The 15946-nt window shown below is 46.0% G+C and overlaps 1 protein-coding gene across 1 annotated transcript in view; it reads right to left on the bottom strand.

The window, feature by feature from the left end:
- Nucleotides 1-15946, bottom strand: part of RHBDD3 (rhomboid domain containing 3) — a 154869-nt gene that overhangs the window by 15022 nt on the left and 123901 nt on the right. Inside the window, exon 4 of the mRNA XM_085634476.1 lies at nucleotides 13144-13309. Within this exon, the coding sequence (XP_085490602.1) occupies nucleotides 13144-13309 (166 nt within the window). The remainder of the gene's footprint in view (nucleotides 1-13143; nucleotides 13310-15946) is intronic.

Here is a 15946-nt window from a genome sequence, read left to right as displayed (position 1 = left end):
AGCACAACGTGAAAGAAAAGACAGAGCGTGTGCACCATAACACTTAACAAGCTTTATACATAGTAAGCACTACTCATGTACTTTAACAGCATTCAATCTACAGCTGAGGCTTTTGGGACAAATAAAGTAACAATCAAAACGGCGCATTTCAATTTTTTTTAAACTTGAATTCCCTTAAAAAGGGGCACGAGCCCTCTCTGTAAAGCTTATAGGTTTGAACAGCAATTGAATTGCTGGGCTTCTAAGTGAGACGGGCAGCGGATAACTCCAGCATATCTCAGAGCTCAAATGGATCCTGTTAGTAGATTACAAATTATTTTTATGTTTCAAACGTTTCCTTTGAGAACACATTTATTCAGAAAGGAATATGCTACTTACCAGTATGCATCTGTTCTTGGCATGTAGAGCTGCAGATCTATACACTGTGCATAGATCGCCATCTGGTGTTGGGCCCGGATTTTTGCAGTTTGTTTTTCTTCTTGGACAGTCCTTGGAAGTCACGAGTTCGGTGACTCCTCCTTCGGTCCGTACTGCGCATGGGCTTCGGCTCCATCCTAAGATTGTTTTTCGCCAGCAGGGAAAAGATGGAGCGTAGTGATAATAGTAAGAAACCCATGTGTGTTGTATCTAAATAAGATAGACTGGAACGGATACAGGTAGCCGGGGAGGCGGGTGGGCGTTTATAGATCTGCAGCTCTACATGCCATGAACAGATGCATACTGGTAAGTAGCATATTCCGTTCGAGGCATATGAGCTGCAGATTATACACTGTGCATAGATTATATAGCAGTACCCAACCCTAGCGGCGACCACCGGTATCCGTTGCAGTGGTTTGAAATAGTGTCTTTAGTACAGCCTGGCCCACACTAGCTTGTTGTTTGGAGTGCACGTCTACACAGTAATGTTTTGTGAAGGTGTGCGGTGTTGACCATGTGGCTGCTTTGCAGATGTCATCTAAGGGTATGTTCCCTAGAAAAGCCATAGAAGCCCCTATCTTTCTTGTAGAGTGGGCTTTAGGTGGAACAGATAATGTTCTTTTTGCTTTGTGATAGCAAATTTGTATGCACTTTACAATCCACCTAGCTATCCCTGATTTTGAGATGGGGTTGCCTTTATGTGGTGGAGAGAAGGAGACAAACAACTGTTTAGTCTTTCTGAAAGGTTGCGTTCTTTGTATGTAGTACAGTAAAGCCCTTTTAACATCAAGTGTATGTAGAGCCCTTTCCGCAACAGATTGAGGTTGCGAGAAAAAAAACGGTAATTCCACCGATTGATTAAGATGGAAGGGGGAAATGACCTTGGGCAGAAATTTTGGATTTGTGCGAAGTATCACCTTGCTGTGATGTATCTGTAAAAAGGGTTCTTGTATAGTGAACGCTTGTATCTCACTAACCCTTCTAAGGGAAGTGATAGCTACGAGGAAAGCTGTTTTCCAAGTAAGGAACTGTAGCTCACATTTATGCATTGGTTCGAAAGGTGGACCCATTAGTCTTGTAAGAACTACGTTTAGATTCCACACAGGTGAGGGTGGTGCCCTGGGTGGAATTACTCTTTTAAGGCCTTCCATGAAGGCTTTAATAGCAGGTACTCTGAAAAGTGATAAATGCTGTCTGTTTTGCAGGTAAGCAGCAATTGCTGCTAGGTGTAGACGGATGGATGAGTACGCCAGGTTACACCTTTGAAGATGGAGCAGATAGCATATGATGTGCTGTATGGATACATCTAAAGGGTTGATTGTATTGTTACGGCAGTAAACAACAAATCTCTTCCACTTTGCGGCATAGCATGCTCGAGTGGTAGGACGTCTGGCTTCCTTGATAATGTTCATGCAATCAGGGGGAAGGTTAAGGTTTCCAAATTCTAAGATTTCAGGAGCCAGATCGCAAGGTTGAGCTGAGCTGGGTCTGGGTGCCTGATTTCCCCATGGTTCTGGGTTAGGAGGCATGGGGACAGGTGCAGTTTTTGATGTGGTACCACCGAGAGCTGTAGTAGTGTGGTGTACCACGGCTGCCTGGCCCATGTTGGGGCTACCAGAATGAGTGTGAGGGAGTGCTGTTGTAGCTTCCTTACCACTAATGGAATTAGCGGGAGAGGTGGAAAGGCGTATGCAAATTTGCCTGACCAGTTCATCCATATCGCATTGCCTTTGGACAATGGGTGTGGGTATCTGGTGGCGAAGCTTGGGCATTTTTTGTTTTCGTGGGTGGCGAAGAGGTCTATCTGAGGATGCCCCCACTTGTGAAAGAATGGGTGAAGAACTTGTGGATGTAGTTCCCATTCGTTCATTTGCTGTGTTTGTCTGCTGAGCAGATCTGTCATGGTGTTTTGTATACCTGGGACGTGCTGTGCCAGGAGAAAGATTTTTTGTGGGATTGCCCATCTCCATATGCTCTGTGCTAAGCGAGAGAGCTGGGGAGAGTGTGTCCCCCCCTGTTTTTGAATATAATACATTGCAGTCATATTGTCTGTGCGAATGAGGACTGCCTTGGCTGAGATTTGTTTCTGAAACGATTTTAGGGCTAGAAAGATCACCAATAACTCCAGATGATTGATGTGGAGTAACCTCTGTTGTGGCGTCCATACACCTTGCACTGTGAGGTGTAATAGGTGCGCTCCCCAGCCGGAGAGCGATGCGTCCGTTGTTAGAATCACCTGAGGAACCGGGTCCAGGAACGGGCGCCCTTTGGAAAGGTTTGTGGTGTTCCACCACTGCAGAGAGCGATGGGTGCGACCGTCCACCAACACCAGATCCGTCAGCTGTCCCTGGGCCTGGTTCCACTGGCGTGCTAGGCACTCTTGGAGTGGACGCATGTGAAGTCTTGCATGAGGCACTATGAAGATGCAAGATGCCATCATCCCTATTAGTTTCATGAACACTCTTGCTGGGAGAGAGTGCTGAAGAAGGAATCTTTGGCGCAAGACTTGTATGCTTGCGATTCTGGCTGAGTTGGGATAGGCTATGGCTCTTGAGGTGTCTATAGTGGCACCGAGGAATTGTTTTGTGTGAGACGGTATCAAGTGGGACTTTTGGTGGTTCACCGTGAAGCCTAGCTGGTGGAGTAGTTTGATTGTAGTGTTTGTATGCTGCACACACTGGTGGTAGGACGCGGCTTTTATGAGCCAGTCGTCCAGATAGGGGAAGACGTGAATGTTCTGTCTTCTGAGGTGTGCCGCCACTACTGCCAGGCATTTGGTAAACACCCGTGGTGCGGTTGTGACCCCGAAGGGGAGAACCTTGAACTGATAATGTTGGCCGTCCACCACAAATCGGAGGTACTTTCTGTGAGCAGGGTGTATTGGAATATGAAAGTATGCGTCTTTCAAGTCCAGTGTAGTGAGAAAGTCGCCCTGACAGAGGAGTGGGAGAACTTGTTGGAGAGTTACCATGTGAAAATGGTCTGAATGGATATATGCATTTAGAGGCCGGAGGTCTAGAATGGGCTGTAGGGTCTCGTCCTTCTTTGGTATTAGAAAGTACAGAGAGTAGACCCCTAGATTTTGCTGATTGACGGGGACTTGCTCTATAGCTTGTTTTTGTAGGAGGGAGAGTACCTCTTGTTTCAGAAGTGTGGTATGTTCTTGTGACATTGCACGGTGTCTGGGTGGAATGTTTGGGGGGGTAGAAGTTAGTTCGAGACAGTACCCTGACCGAATAATTTGGGTCACCCATTTGTCTGATGTTATGGTCTCCCAGGTTTGAAGGAAATCTTGTAGTCTGCCCCCAACCGGAGTGGAATGGTCTGGGGGGAGCGGGGGAAAGTCATTGTGGGGGCGGTGTGGCAGAACGGGCGGTGTTGGTTTTGCCCCTGCCTTTATTATTGTTTCCCCGATATCCACCTCTTTGATAGCCCTTTGTGAAGGTATTTTGAGGAGGGGACTTATAGGATGTGGAGGCGTTATCGGAAAAGTAGCCTCTGCCAGAGCCTCGAAAGGAGGAACGGCGAAAGGAGGTGTGTGATTGTAGTGCTCCCATAGACTTCGCCGTATCTGTATCCTTCTTCATTTTTTCCAAGGCTTCGTCTACTTTTGGGCCAAATAAGTGTTGTTGGTCAAAAGGGTGGTTTAGTATAGACGCTTGGACCTCTGGTTTAAAGCCTGAGATCCTGAGCCAGGCGTGGCGGCGAAGCAGAACACTGGTGTTTATAGCCCTGGAAGCTGTGCCTGCTGCGTCAAGGGCACATTTAATAGAGGGGTTGGTAATAATCTTTCCCTCTTGTATTAGTTCATTAGCCTTATTTTTATATTTCTCTGGGAGGTGTTGCATAAGAGCCTCCAGTTCATCATAGTGTGCTCTGTCGTAACGCGCCAGCAACGCTTGCGTGTTGGCGATGCGCCACATATTGGCAGCTTGCGAGGCAGTGCGTTTGCCTGACGCATCTAGGAGCTTGGACTCCTTATCGGGTGGCGGAGCTTCACCTGATGACTGGGAATTAGAGCACTTCCTAGCTGTGGATACCACTAATGAGTCTAGGGGCGCAGGTCCTTTAATATAGGCAGGATCTGTGGGGGCTGCTTTGTATTTCTTTTCTATTCTGGGGTTTAAGACCCTAGCTCTGACGGGGTCTTTGAAAACCTCTGTCGCATGTTTGGTCACCCCCTTAAGCATGGGTAATATAGCGGTAGATTTATCTGCTATGTCAAACGTGTCAAGTAGGAAGTCTTCCTCAACTGGATCACTGTGTAACTCCACCCCATGATAATGTGCCGCCCGTTGTAAGAGGTGGTGGAACCCCAGGGAGTCCTCTGGTGGAGATGGCCTGGACGGATAAAGATCATCCTGATGCACATCTGGGACATCTGGATTGTGATAATCCTCCCATGGGTCAGGTGTTCCCGGAGGAGTGGGGTCCTGTGGGGCATCTGTTGGATAATAGAATGGATCCCCTTGGTCATCAGGGTCTGGAGACGGGGTTGGAGAGCGATGAGGCAAGAGTGGAGAAGGTGGGGGCGGAGATGGAGGGAGTGGAGGAAGTGGAGGTGGTGGGGAGGGTACTCTGAATGGGGATGTGGCAGAGTCCTTCCGTTTTAGTGGTGGAGGAGGAGGAGCTGGCTTGTCTAAATGTCTTTTCTTGGAAGACAAAGTCAAATGCCCAGTGTTTGGATCCTTGGTTAAAGTCTTTTGAAGAGGATCTGCCGTGAAAAGCTCCTCCGGCACCTCTACCAGTGCCGATGTTTTCGGAACCGAGGGCTTCGTTGGTTTATCCACGCCATGCTTTCTCGGGGCCTCCGATTTTTTGTTCGGCGCCGAGGCAGGCTTCGACACGGAAGCGTCGGTTCCGAGGGACTTATGTTTGGTCGGCACCGAGAGGCCAGGTTTCGACACCGATGGCTTCGGAACGGAGCTGGTTTTCTTCGGCACCGAAGGGTGTTTTTCGGCGCCGCTAGGAGGCTGGCTTGAGCCCGAGCCGCCAGGAGACTTGTGATGCTTTTTCACCGGGCCCGAAGGTGGGGTGATGGAAGCGGTATGCTTGGTTTTCCCTAGGCCCGGGGGCGAAGGGGTAACCGGAGTCTCTTTCGGTATGGGCGCGGGACCGGAAGGGGGTAGAGTACTCACGACCCTCTGCGCCGGTGTGATCTCCTCCACGTCGGAGTCGTCGGCTTCTGAAGCGCTGACGACGTCGTCCTCCTGTTCGTTGTGCTGCTGTCCCGAAGCCCCTGTATCTTCTCCGAAGATGTCAGGTGGAGCCGACGTCGATGAGTGCGCCATGGTGCGTCGAGCTCGTCGATCCCGAATGGTCTTTTTCGATCGAAAAGACTTACAGGCGGGGCAGTCTTGGGCCTCGTGTTCAGGAGAGAGGCAGAGGTTGCACACCTGATGGAGATCGGTGTGGGGAAATTTAGACCGAACATTTTGGGCACTTCTTAAGGGAGTCCTTTCCATCGGCCGAGACCGGAGTCGAGGTAGGCCCATAGGCCGCTGCCGATGCCTGGAATCGAGGAAGTGCCTAAAAGAGAGATGAAGAAGCTGATCTTCTGAAGAGTCTCGATGGACGAGGATTTTCGTCGAAGGTCGAACTGGAATGGTTCGAAGCCGGAGCACGAAGTATAACATCCGAGCCTGATGGCGGAAAAAAACAATCTGAGGATGGAGCCGAAGCCCATGCGCAGTACGGACCGAAGGAGGAGTCACCGAACTCGTGACTTCCAAAGACTGTCCAAGAAGAAAAACAAACTCCAAACATCCGGGCCCAACACCAGATGGCGATCTATGCACAGTGTATAATCTGCAGCTCATATGCCTCGAACATTACATTACATTCTAATTAGCCAACATGGAGTTTACGTCTTCATGGCAGATCTGATAGTAATACGAGTTTATGACACGTTACCAGCTTAGAGAAGTTCTCTTTTATGGGAGAAATGGCACTTGGTTACTTAGGCTGTTCATATTGGGTTTCTTAAGAGGTGAGTGAACTCGAGTGGTGGCCATTGCCTCGTGCAGAAGTCAACCCTTGCACGAGTCAATGGGCTTAATCTGGAACTGCAGAGCATCTGCTCCTTGTCTTTCATAGTGTCACACTTTCTAGGTCCCGGCTCCACACTTTCACCATACCTGATCAACACTGACGTTCTTCTATTAGCCACCATTCGTTCCCACAGCCTCCAGTTCTACACGTTTGCAGATGACAACAAACTCAAGTTTTTGTTTACGGGGCTAGGGTGTCACTATCCATCAGATCCAGTAGTGAATGCAGCTGGAGAGGACAGGCAGGAAAAGGCTTAAATGGAATGTTGAAAGAACATATATTTTAGCAGCCTGAGTGAGTTAAGATCTTTGAAAACCCTCATTATGGCCTGCTATTAGCTCTTGTCCCAAACTTGCTGGACTTCAAAACCCAGGCTGTCACAAATGGCTCTTAAACTAAAAAAACAAGTCTTTGATGGTCTCCACTGCACAGTGTAATTGAAAAGACAGCAAAAATATATGGCACCTAAGAACTGTATATTTAACAGGATATATGCTGGACTATAGCAATATAATCTCTGTTTAGGCGTGGCTAACTCTGCTGACCTGCTGTGACATCCTCTGAAACGATTCAGCAAGAAATGGTGGTGACTGATCCTGAATTTTTGCTCCGTGCCAGGACCTCCTTCAAGCGTAGTGCACAAATCTTGGAAGGGGAAATCCTGGAAGATCTTACAAAAGTGACGTACCTGGTACTCTTGACCTAGACTTCTGTGCTCCTCTAACTCAATTTTATTGTCAGACACTCATTTCAGAAGGCAAAACTTGGGGTAGACTTTCTCTGTCCTCGCACTCATGCTTAAACGGTGAGATTTAGAAAACAAGTAAACTTGGATTTGCCATTAGTTCCGACCATGAGTTTCCATGCTCTTTGCTTTGCTCCATCCTAGCGGTGGGTGACCCAACATGAGGTAGAGCACTCTATTAAAGGTCTTTAACATAACAAAACAGAGCCCTCAAAAGTCAGAGGCCTACTCTTATTACCATCTAATCTTCCTATTGGGAAGCATGCAACATCCTTGTCTTGTCTTTGGAGTCCAGGCCTTGGTCCTCTGCAGACTGATTATGGTATGCTGGTGAGCCTTCCAAAAAAAGCTTTCATCTATGCAAACCATGTACCATGCAGCAACTCCATCACAGGTAACAGCATTTCAGGCCTTATCTCACTAAATTGGTTCCCACTGGAAGCTCATACATATTCAAGATGCTCTGCTTATTCTACAAAGACCTTCACCTAAAACCTCTATAATATGTATCCCACAAATGTGCAATTTTCAGTGGCTGCACAGATCCGCGGTAAGGAAACGCTCTGCCTCAAGTCTCTGTGGACAGAAAGCAGTAAGGCATGAGCTAATCCATCTCAGGGGGCAGACCAAAGCCTGGAGACGCTCTTCCCCCCTTCACTCATCATGTTCTGGAAGGAGCTTACAAGGCGTCTCTTTAATAATCACTTCACTCATAAGACTTAACTAAATCTGCCACATCACTTATCAAGTCTCTGCTTTGAAAATGTGTGTTGTGTATTCCTGCTTGCCTTGACTAACTTATTTTCCCACAAGATACCAACTCCGTCTTCTGCGCTCTTTAATATAACATGTGGCAAAAATCTGCCTTAGTTCAGCCTTAATTATCTTTTATTTCACCTTTCTTATTGATATCCACACTCATCCAGTTTCACACTCCCCAGATTACTTGCAGCTACTGACACTGACCTGCCACCATTGGTTGGTCCTTACTTATATACTGACTTACTTCTTACACTTACATCCTAATGAATTTCGTTCATCCTCTGTGCACCATTACACAAATGACTTGCTTCATTTAATTATTATTTTCTTCCCATTTGCAACATGCAACCCACGGACAAACCGTATGTAGGTGCAGGAAGATTAAGAGGCTTGAGATACTTCATCTCATTTCAACAGATCAGCCAACTTTTCTGGTCTTTCCGTAAGGACAACGAGGAGTGATCCTTGCAAAGCTGAAATGAGGAGCAGTTATAGAGCCTGGGACTCAGCACCGATTTGGTTAAATCGAATTATTTGATTAGATAGAGGCACAATTGCTAGCGCAAACATCCCTGATGGAAGCAAACAGCAAAGTCAAAGGTAGATGCTTTTTCATGCAAGATATCTGGTTGGCAGCCCATGAAAGTACTTGTGTGGCAGAGTAAAAATTTTAAAATCTACAATGGATTATATATTTGGCCAAAGGACGATCTTCCTCAGGTGAAAAATTAAATATCTTTTCTGTAAACCAAAAATGAGACAAATGACTGCATTTTGAACCCAGTTTGATGTGCCAATTTAGGGTTTAGAAGGCCTCTGCATAAGACATTATTGTAATCAGATTTCGCATTGATGAGAGCAATCAGCACCAGCTTCTGGGAGTCAGTGGGATGAAAGCAAATCAGTTTGTGAAGTTCATGTATTTTATACCAGCAGTCCTTGACCACTGGCATCACTTTGGGAAATGAGACGCACCTGCAACTCAAACAAATCCAAGATTTTTATAGCTGACTGAAAGAACTTTATGGGGACAAGGGCAGGCAGCAGGTGATTACGAAATACTTTGAGGACCCAGCACCAGTCCTTCCACCTTGTCTGTATTTAATTTCAAATCAGTGGTCCCAAAGACTGAACTTTCTTGGTCAGTCTAGAATTCCAGATATCAAAGTTGTCTGTCGGACAAGCTACCTGTAGTTATAGTTTGATGTCGTACCCAGAGGAATGGGCTTTAAAACCTTCTGGGTGTTGGAACTGAAGTAGATTTTCTAGTATCAAAATGTAATAGCAACGCAGAGTGAGCTGACGCCGCGGGAACCCAGCAGGTGGTTTAATAAGGTCCTGATGTAATGAGGAACGAAGCAATGCAAGGTGACTTCTGAAGTAGCAGGTACAGGTTTCGCTGATCCACAGCTAATAGTAGCTCATCCTTGTCATCACAAGGGACGTTTCCGTGCCACGTCGAGGCAAATAGCCTCATGATAAGAGGCCCATAGCTCAGGTCCCTCAAGGGCAACTTTCAGTTGGATGCACAGTGTTTCTAAAGCCTGTGACAACCATAGAAGCCATAGCATTGTTAAGGGAAGCAGGAGACAATATTTTTTTTTGCAGTGACATCACTTCCGACTTTTTGTAAGCAAATCTGGCACCATGCCGGTGGTCAGGGAACTGTTCACAATGTTAGTGGCATCTCCTGCTGACTTTGCTCGTCTCCTTATTCTAATGGCTTCCCCCTCACTCAGTCGCCCCATTTACAGTAAGTTACATGACCACTTCTTCCTGTACTGATGCACTAACGGCTTGAATTCTTTCCTTTCGACAAATTTCAAATAATGGCTTAGATCTGTGAGCTTCAAAAGCCGAATCAATAAAGTTAAATCAAATTTATGCACTAAAAGGAACTTTGGTAAGATTGATAGTCTCTAGCCATACCCTTGAAAAGATTTTTACTAGCCTTGTGAAGGCATATTTCTTTTAGAGCTTATCAGCAGATTACTCCAAGGATCACCGGACAGGGCAATGCGGGTCCCTCACTGCTGAATATCTTTGATCTTCGAGAGACGCTGGGTTTAGACTCCTAAAACAATGCTCCATTCAGAGCTTTCCCTTGAAAGAATTGCACCTAGAAGGTGTTTGTTCCTCAGGGGTACTCTGCATAGACACCGTTCCTACTCGTGCCTTCATTACGGGGTTAGATCCTTTTTAAAAGAGTGCAGGAGAGCCTTGCAATGAGCAGGTCCACACGAAGAATCAGGTACAAGCATTCGCAGGAACGGATCCGGCTGCACCTGAACGTGTTCATGCTATACTAGTACAAGCAGTAATGGAAAAGCCAGGACCAGAGATGTAGAATCATTTGAGCCAAGGCACCATCTGAATCGGTCAGGGGATAGGCAGCGCCTCCAAGGAACACTCCGCCTTCACTCAGACACAGAACACTGACCTCACGCAGATCCCACCGAAGAAGAGACATCGGACGATATCTGAATATCCTTGCGTACTGCTCAGAAATGGTTGAAAGACATTTCATACAACTTCTGATGGTGATTGGTCAGTGCTCTGCATTAACTTTCAGTTCTCATTGTGGAGTAACCTGATCTGATTTTTCCACAAACCTCATGAAAATCAGTTCTTCGGTAGCTTTGTTTTTTTCAACTGGTAAAGCTAATGTGTGCATGGGGCTTCAAGCTTCATCTCGTACATTACCTCTTTCTGAATTATTTTGGGGCGCAGGCCTCAAGGGATTTTTCAACTGTGGAATAATAATGAATCCACTGCCTGAGGACAACGACCACTCATCTCATTGCACGCTTTTGTAATGATCTGCAGGTCTTTAACAAAAGCTGAAAAATCCCATGAGTTCGAGCACTACAACAGTGACAGGGGGAGCCACGGTGCAGTTAAAACTAGGGTCGTTTGCCCTTTCAGTGCTTGACAGCATCAGGTATTCAGCAGCATTAGTTGCAAGTTTGGTCTTTTATTCTTGCTTTTTCCTGACACGTGTTTTTCTGCCTGTTCGGTGTCCGTGTGTTTACAGCCATCGGTTGACCTTTCATTCTGCGCAGGACCTTTTGTGAACAGAAAGTCATGGCCATGGTGATGACACATCGAAAACGAGGGTGTTGTTTTTTAAATTTGCTGTTTCGATGCTTTGTGGAGGCAGAGCTGCTACAGCGAGCTTATTGCATCACATGAAAAGTGGCGTTTTGTTTCACACTCCCATAGGCGCGCGCGTTTGTGTGTGTGGGGGAGGTGTGGGGGGGTACTTCTTGCCCCTATGATGCCTTACCACCAGCCATAGCTGGAGCTTACCCTGAAGACAACGTCTACAGGAATCTGATCAGGCATTAGAATTCTCCTGTTTTTTGTTGTTGTTTTTTTATAGACAGCGATTTGCCATTTGTGAGTCTGTTTATTCAAGACAATATCTACTCGTGAGAAAGGAATGCGTCTTACGTTTAGTCACATCAAGGCTTTACCCTAAAAGAAAAGTATTCACCAAACTTATTTTTTGACCACGATTGAACAGATCTACACTGTGCACCATAATGAGCCAAAAAAGGGGCAGCTGGAGGGTTCCTGCAGCTTTAACGCACGAAATGGACCAGCCCGGATAAAGAGTGACATGGAAACTAGCAGAGTAGAGGTGCTGTAACCTTGCCAGCCTGCAGCAGCACATTTTAATCTGATTTAAAAACACTTAGAATGTACCTCAGTGTCAGCAGACTAGTCCTCCAAGGTAAGAAGCAGCCGTTGTCCTAACCTTGTATATATGGTCAATATTTACTGCAGCATTTATTAAAGCGCCGATATGTCGCCTTCAGCCACTTCAGACGCAGAGTCCACTAGGTGGACCATGAACAGACCGCAGTCCTCGCTATGCAGCGAAGGGTTCTCCATTCGGTTCGAACGAGTCCCTAAATAAAGCAGGAATGATCAAGATTGCGCTTAGCTAGAAAGAACAGTCTGGTCTCAGTCCCCTGTCATTGGGGACTAGGAGTGCCTTGAAGCAGGTTAAAGTGCCTCCTTAAAGTAGTTTATAGAGAGGGAATTTTCATACTTTCAAAAGGCAGAAAGAAGTAGTGTCAAACCGCACTTATCCAAGTCTGACTTCCATACTCCACTGAAAAGCTATGGCTGGGTTCCAGTCCCACAAGTCTCAAGGAGCATGGATTGTGCACATGAAGTTCCACCTCCAGCTACCAATCTAGCTGCTGAAGCCCATGGGTGTCCAGGTTCTGTAGAGGAGTTAGGATGCACCTACAGACACTCTAGAAAGGAGGGGGCCTCAGTCTGAGTCCTGTGATCAGCAAAGCCTGGGCACGGTTCTGTCACAGAGCCCTACTGGGGATACTATGGAGATGGCTGCAGAGCTGGTGTATCATAGATCCCCTCCAGACAGGCTAGAGTTTCTATGGGGATTATCGGCGCAAGCAAGCCATACCATTGGCTGCACTGTGGTTGCCACATTCGGCTAAAAGATTGCAGCAAGGTGTAATACAGCGATCGCTTGATAATAGGGTTATTGAAGTACAAAGGCCAAAAGAGAAATTGGTGGGATATTTTTGCCAACAATTATGCTAGCAAATTCAAACTAAACCAAGATTAGATGTCTCAATATGTCGCTGTTTGTGAGGTCAGAGGCTGACTCACCCTAATGGCATGGCAGTGCCATCCCAAATGTGCCCTATCTCACCCACTATGGTTGATGGCCTTCTAATGGTTACTGGTCACACGCTGCCCACTTACTGGCTGGCTGGTGCATTCAGCTACCAAACATAATCCACGAGATGCTGGACATTCTCTCTTGTAGCACACTTGGCTACTCTCGTGAAGGGGCACAACCAATCATTCACTCACACCAGACACGGCCAAAGCAGAGTGCGGACAAACCCCTGGCCAGTCAAGGAGGCAGTGATGTGCTTCCAGCCCCAAGTCAAACTATCTGTGGCACCCCCTGATGGGCCTGCAGGGACACTACACTGCATGCACTAATGAGGTTTGGTCAGGACACACTAGCACTCTTAAGAAAATCATGGGCATAGATATGTTTAGCTTTCATTTAGATATGTGTAATCATGAAATACAATCAATAAAGTAAATATAGCTTAAAACAGTATTCCATTTTTCTATTACTTTTCTGCCCCGTATTCTTGCACCCATTGTCTCACCTCTCTCTCGCCAGTGGATCGGTTTGAGGCAGGGCCCACTCTCTCCTTGGGGATGGTACAAAGTGCAAAAAGGGGTTTCTTGCAAGTGTGTGGCAGAGGGTTTGATCCTCCAGCTGTTCAAATGTCTGCTCAGTCGTTTCAAGCCACGACAGGGCCCCAGTAGAATCTGTGATTGTTAAAGTCAAGGCAACAGTGGAAGTGGCTACAAGATCTGGTCCGATAAGGGTTACCATCAAACACATCATTTTTACACACACCTTTATTCCTCTCACACCTCATAAGGAGTCCTCAATTCCACCCAGTCCTCCGCAATACAAATGGATCCAACTCACCCATCTTGAGCACACAACGTCTCCAACTAGTGTCAGGTTAAAGCACACACACATCCTTAATGTTCACCACCACACCCTAATATTAGAGTTCTTCATCCAATTTACACCTAAACTATCCCCCCATCTGGAACCTCATGCTCACTGTATGGATAATTACCAATGGCTTCAACTTACAGTCAACACACACCCCATTCAACCCATTAAGTTTCACTCACACTTAATGCCCAGTGGTTCTCTCTACCATGCTAACACTCTGGAGATTAAAGCACCCCATCCAAAGCTACCTGTCAATTCCACTCTTCATCCCCCACATACACCTGCACGCATCTCATTGAAATTACACTTGACACAATTCTAATTCTGACAGACCACTCCAACACTACAACAATTTTAGACGTGCATTACATGCATTTCGACCAATCGACAGATCTCACAACACATATTTTACATATTTTAGTCTCACTGTCAGTCCTCATACGCTTAAAATGTATGATGCCCACCCCGCCTACACCTCATTTTCATCATCCCATGTTAAGTCCCAACACTGTTAACCATATTTTATACACACTGCTGCATTCTAACAATTTTCCATAAGAGTGCCCTTTCATGCAGATTACCCATGTCATCATCCCCATCTTAACTAACTTTCTTGTTCCCTGTGATAAACCCATCCATATTGTTGCACCCCATTTATGTACATTTTTACAAGAAAGCTTCCACATCAAATATGAGATGCTATCCTTACAGTTAGGAGGATATGTGTTATGCAAGAGGAAAATGTATGTTGTGGTTTGATTGAGCAACGCATATTGTGCCAGAGAGCAGAGTATGGTGTGATTCTGAATAGGAGATAAGTGAAAGATCCACTGACCTCTTGTGGTGTTATACAGCAGTGCTTAAATACCTCTCACAAGGACTACGGGTGCAATTCTCATTAGTAAAAAGGGATAGAAAGGCAATCAGCACTAGCCAGCTTGAGTATGGCTCGAGTAACTATAAGTACGTGTTTGTAAATACTAATTCTGATAGAGACTTCTAGCTGCAGATTCTTCACCTTTTCAATATTCCCCAGACTTCAGACTCGATCTGGAAACTTTTTTCTAAGTACCTCTGTGTGCCGGAATGCGTCGCCGTGTGGCTCCGCACCGACGCCGTCCCTTTCCGGAAGTGACGTGTAGGGCCTATAAAGCGCCTTTCCCGCACCCTAGCCTAAGTTCCTTTCAACAGTGTGCAAAAATGTTACACCCTCAAAACAACAGGTTTTAAGCCCTGTAAGGACTGTTACAAACAGATGTTTATGACAGATCCCCACGATGTTTGTCTGTGGTGTCTGGGGTCAAGCAACGACTCCAAGACCTGCAAAGACAGCATGTCGATGAACCTGTGGGTCATCATGGAAAGCAAGGTAAAATTTTACGTCTCCAGACACAAGACAACACAGAGCCGGGACCGCTCCATGTCTATAGCCCGTTTCTGGTCCCACTCCCAGAGTCGACGGAGCTGATGTTTGTCGCGCTCCAAATCATCAGGTAGGTACAGAAAACAATAGGTCCTAGACAATATTAATAGATATTACAATAGATGTAGAAAATGTATCTTTAGAGAATGATTACATTTATTGTAATATTTATTAATATTGTCTAGGACCTATTGTTTTCTGTACCTACCAATACCCAGGTCCTTTGATATTTCTCTGGGTCACCCCATTTATATTAATGGCCTAATCATCAGGTAAGCACAAGAAACATAAGAAGTCGATGCAGAGTTCAGTTCCTTTGCGTCATTCCCAGTCCCCTGATGAAGCACATGGGCCAATTCCACAGTTGGTTCTGGCACAACCTTCTGGGACCTTCAGAGAGGCTGCACTGAATCGAAGAGTTTTACTCAGCTCTGCTCTGGCTCTTCGGATTGCTACAACTCCTTTTAGCGCACCTTCAGAGCCCACAGATCTTAAGTCATGTCGAGGGACATGCCATGTAAGGGACTTCTGGAAAACAAATGTCCAGATCCATGCAGAGCCTTATGTACAATGCATATGGCCTTGAACGTTTCCCTATCCTGAACAGGCAACCAGTGGACGTCCCTAATGCTCTTCGATAGGGAACTGAATTTTGACATTTTTAAGAGTAGGAGAGGTGCTGCATTCTGCAGGACCCAAGCTTTCATTGCAGACGCTTATGTATTCTCAGATAAAGAGCATTATCTTTGACAGACCCAAGGCAACTATTACCATTTTTTGCATATCTGATGGAATGAACGGAAAGGTCCTTTTTAGTATCTTCATAAAATAAAAACATGAAGATGGAATATGATTAATCAAAGTTGGTCATCAAACAGCACTCCAAGATTTTTCACTTATCAAACTGGAGATGGACACGGACCTGAATCGGCCGGCCACCACGAATCATTCCAAAATGAGGTGTAATTTCCAAAGAATATCACCTCTGTTTTCAGCATGAAACAATTTTCCT

The sequence above is a fragment of the Triturus cristatus genome, chromosome 11 (genome assembly GCF_964204655.1).
Source record: "Triturus cristatus chromosome 11, aTriCri1.1, whole genome shotgun sequence".
Lineage (NCBI taxonomy): Eukaryota > Metazoa > Chordata > Amphibia > Caudata > Salamandridae > Triturus > Triturus cristatus.
Note: the sequence above shows the minus strand (reverse complement) of the source record. Positions and strands in the feature narration are given on the sequence as shown.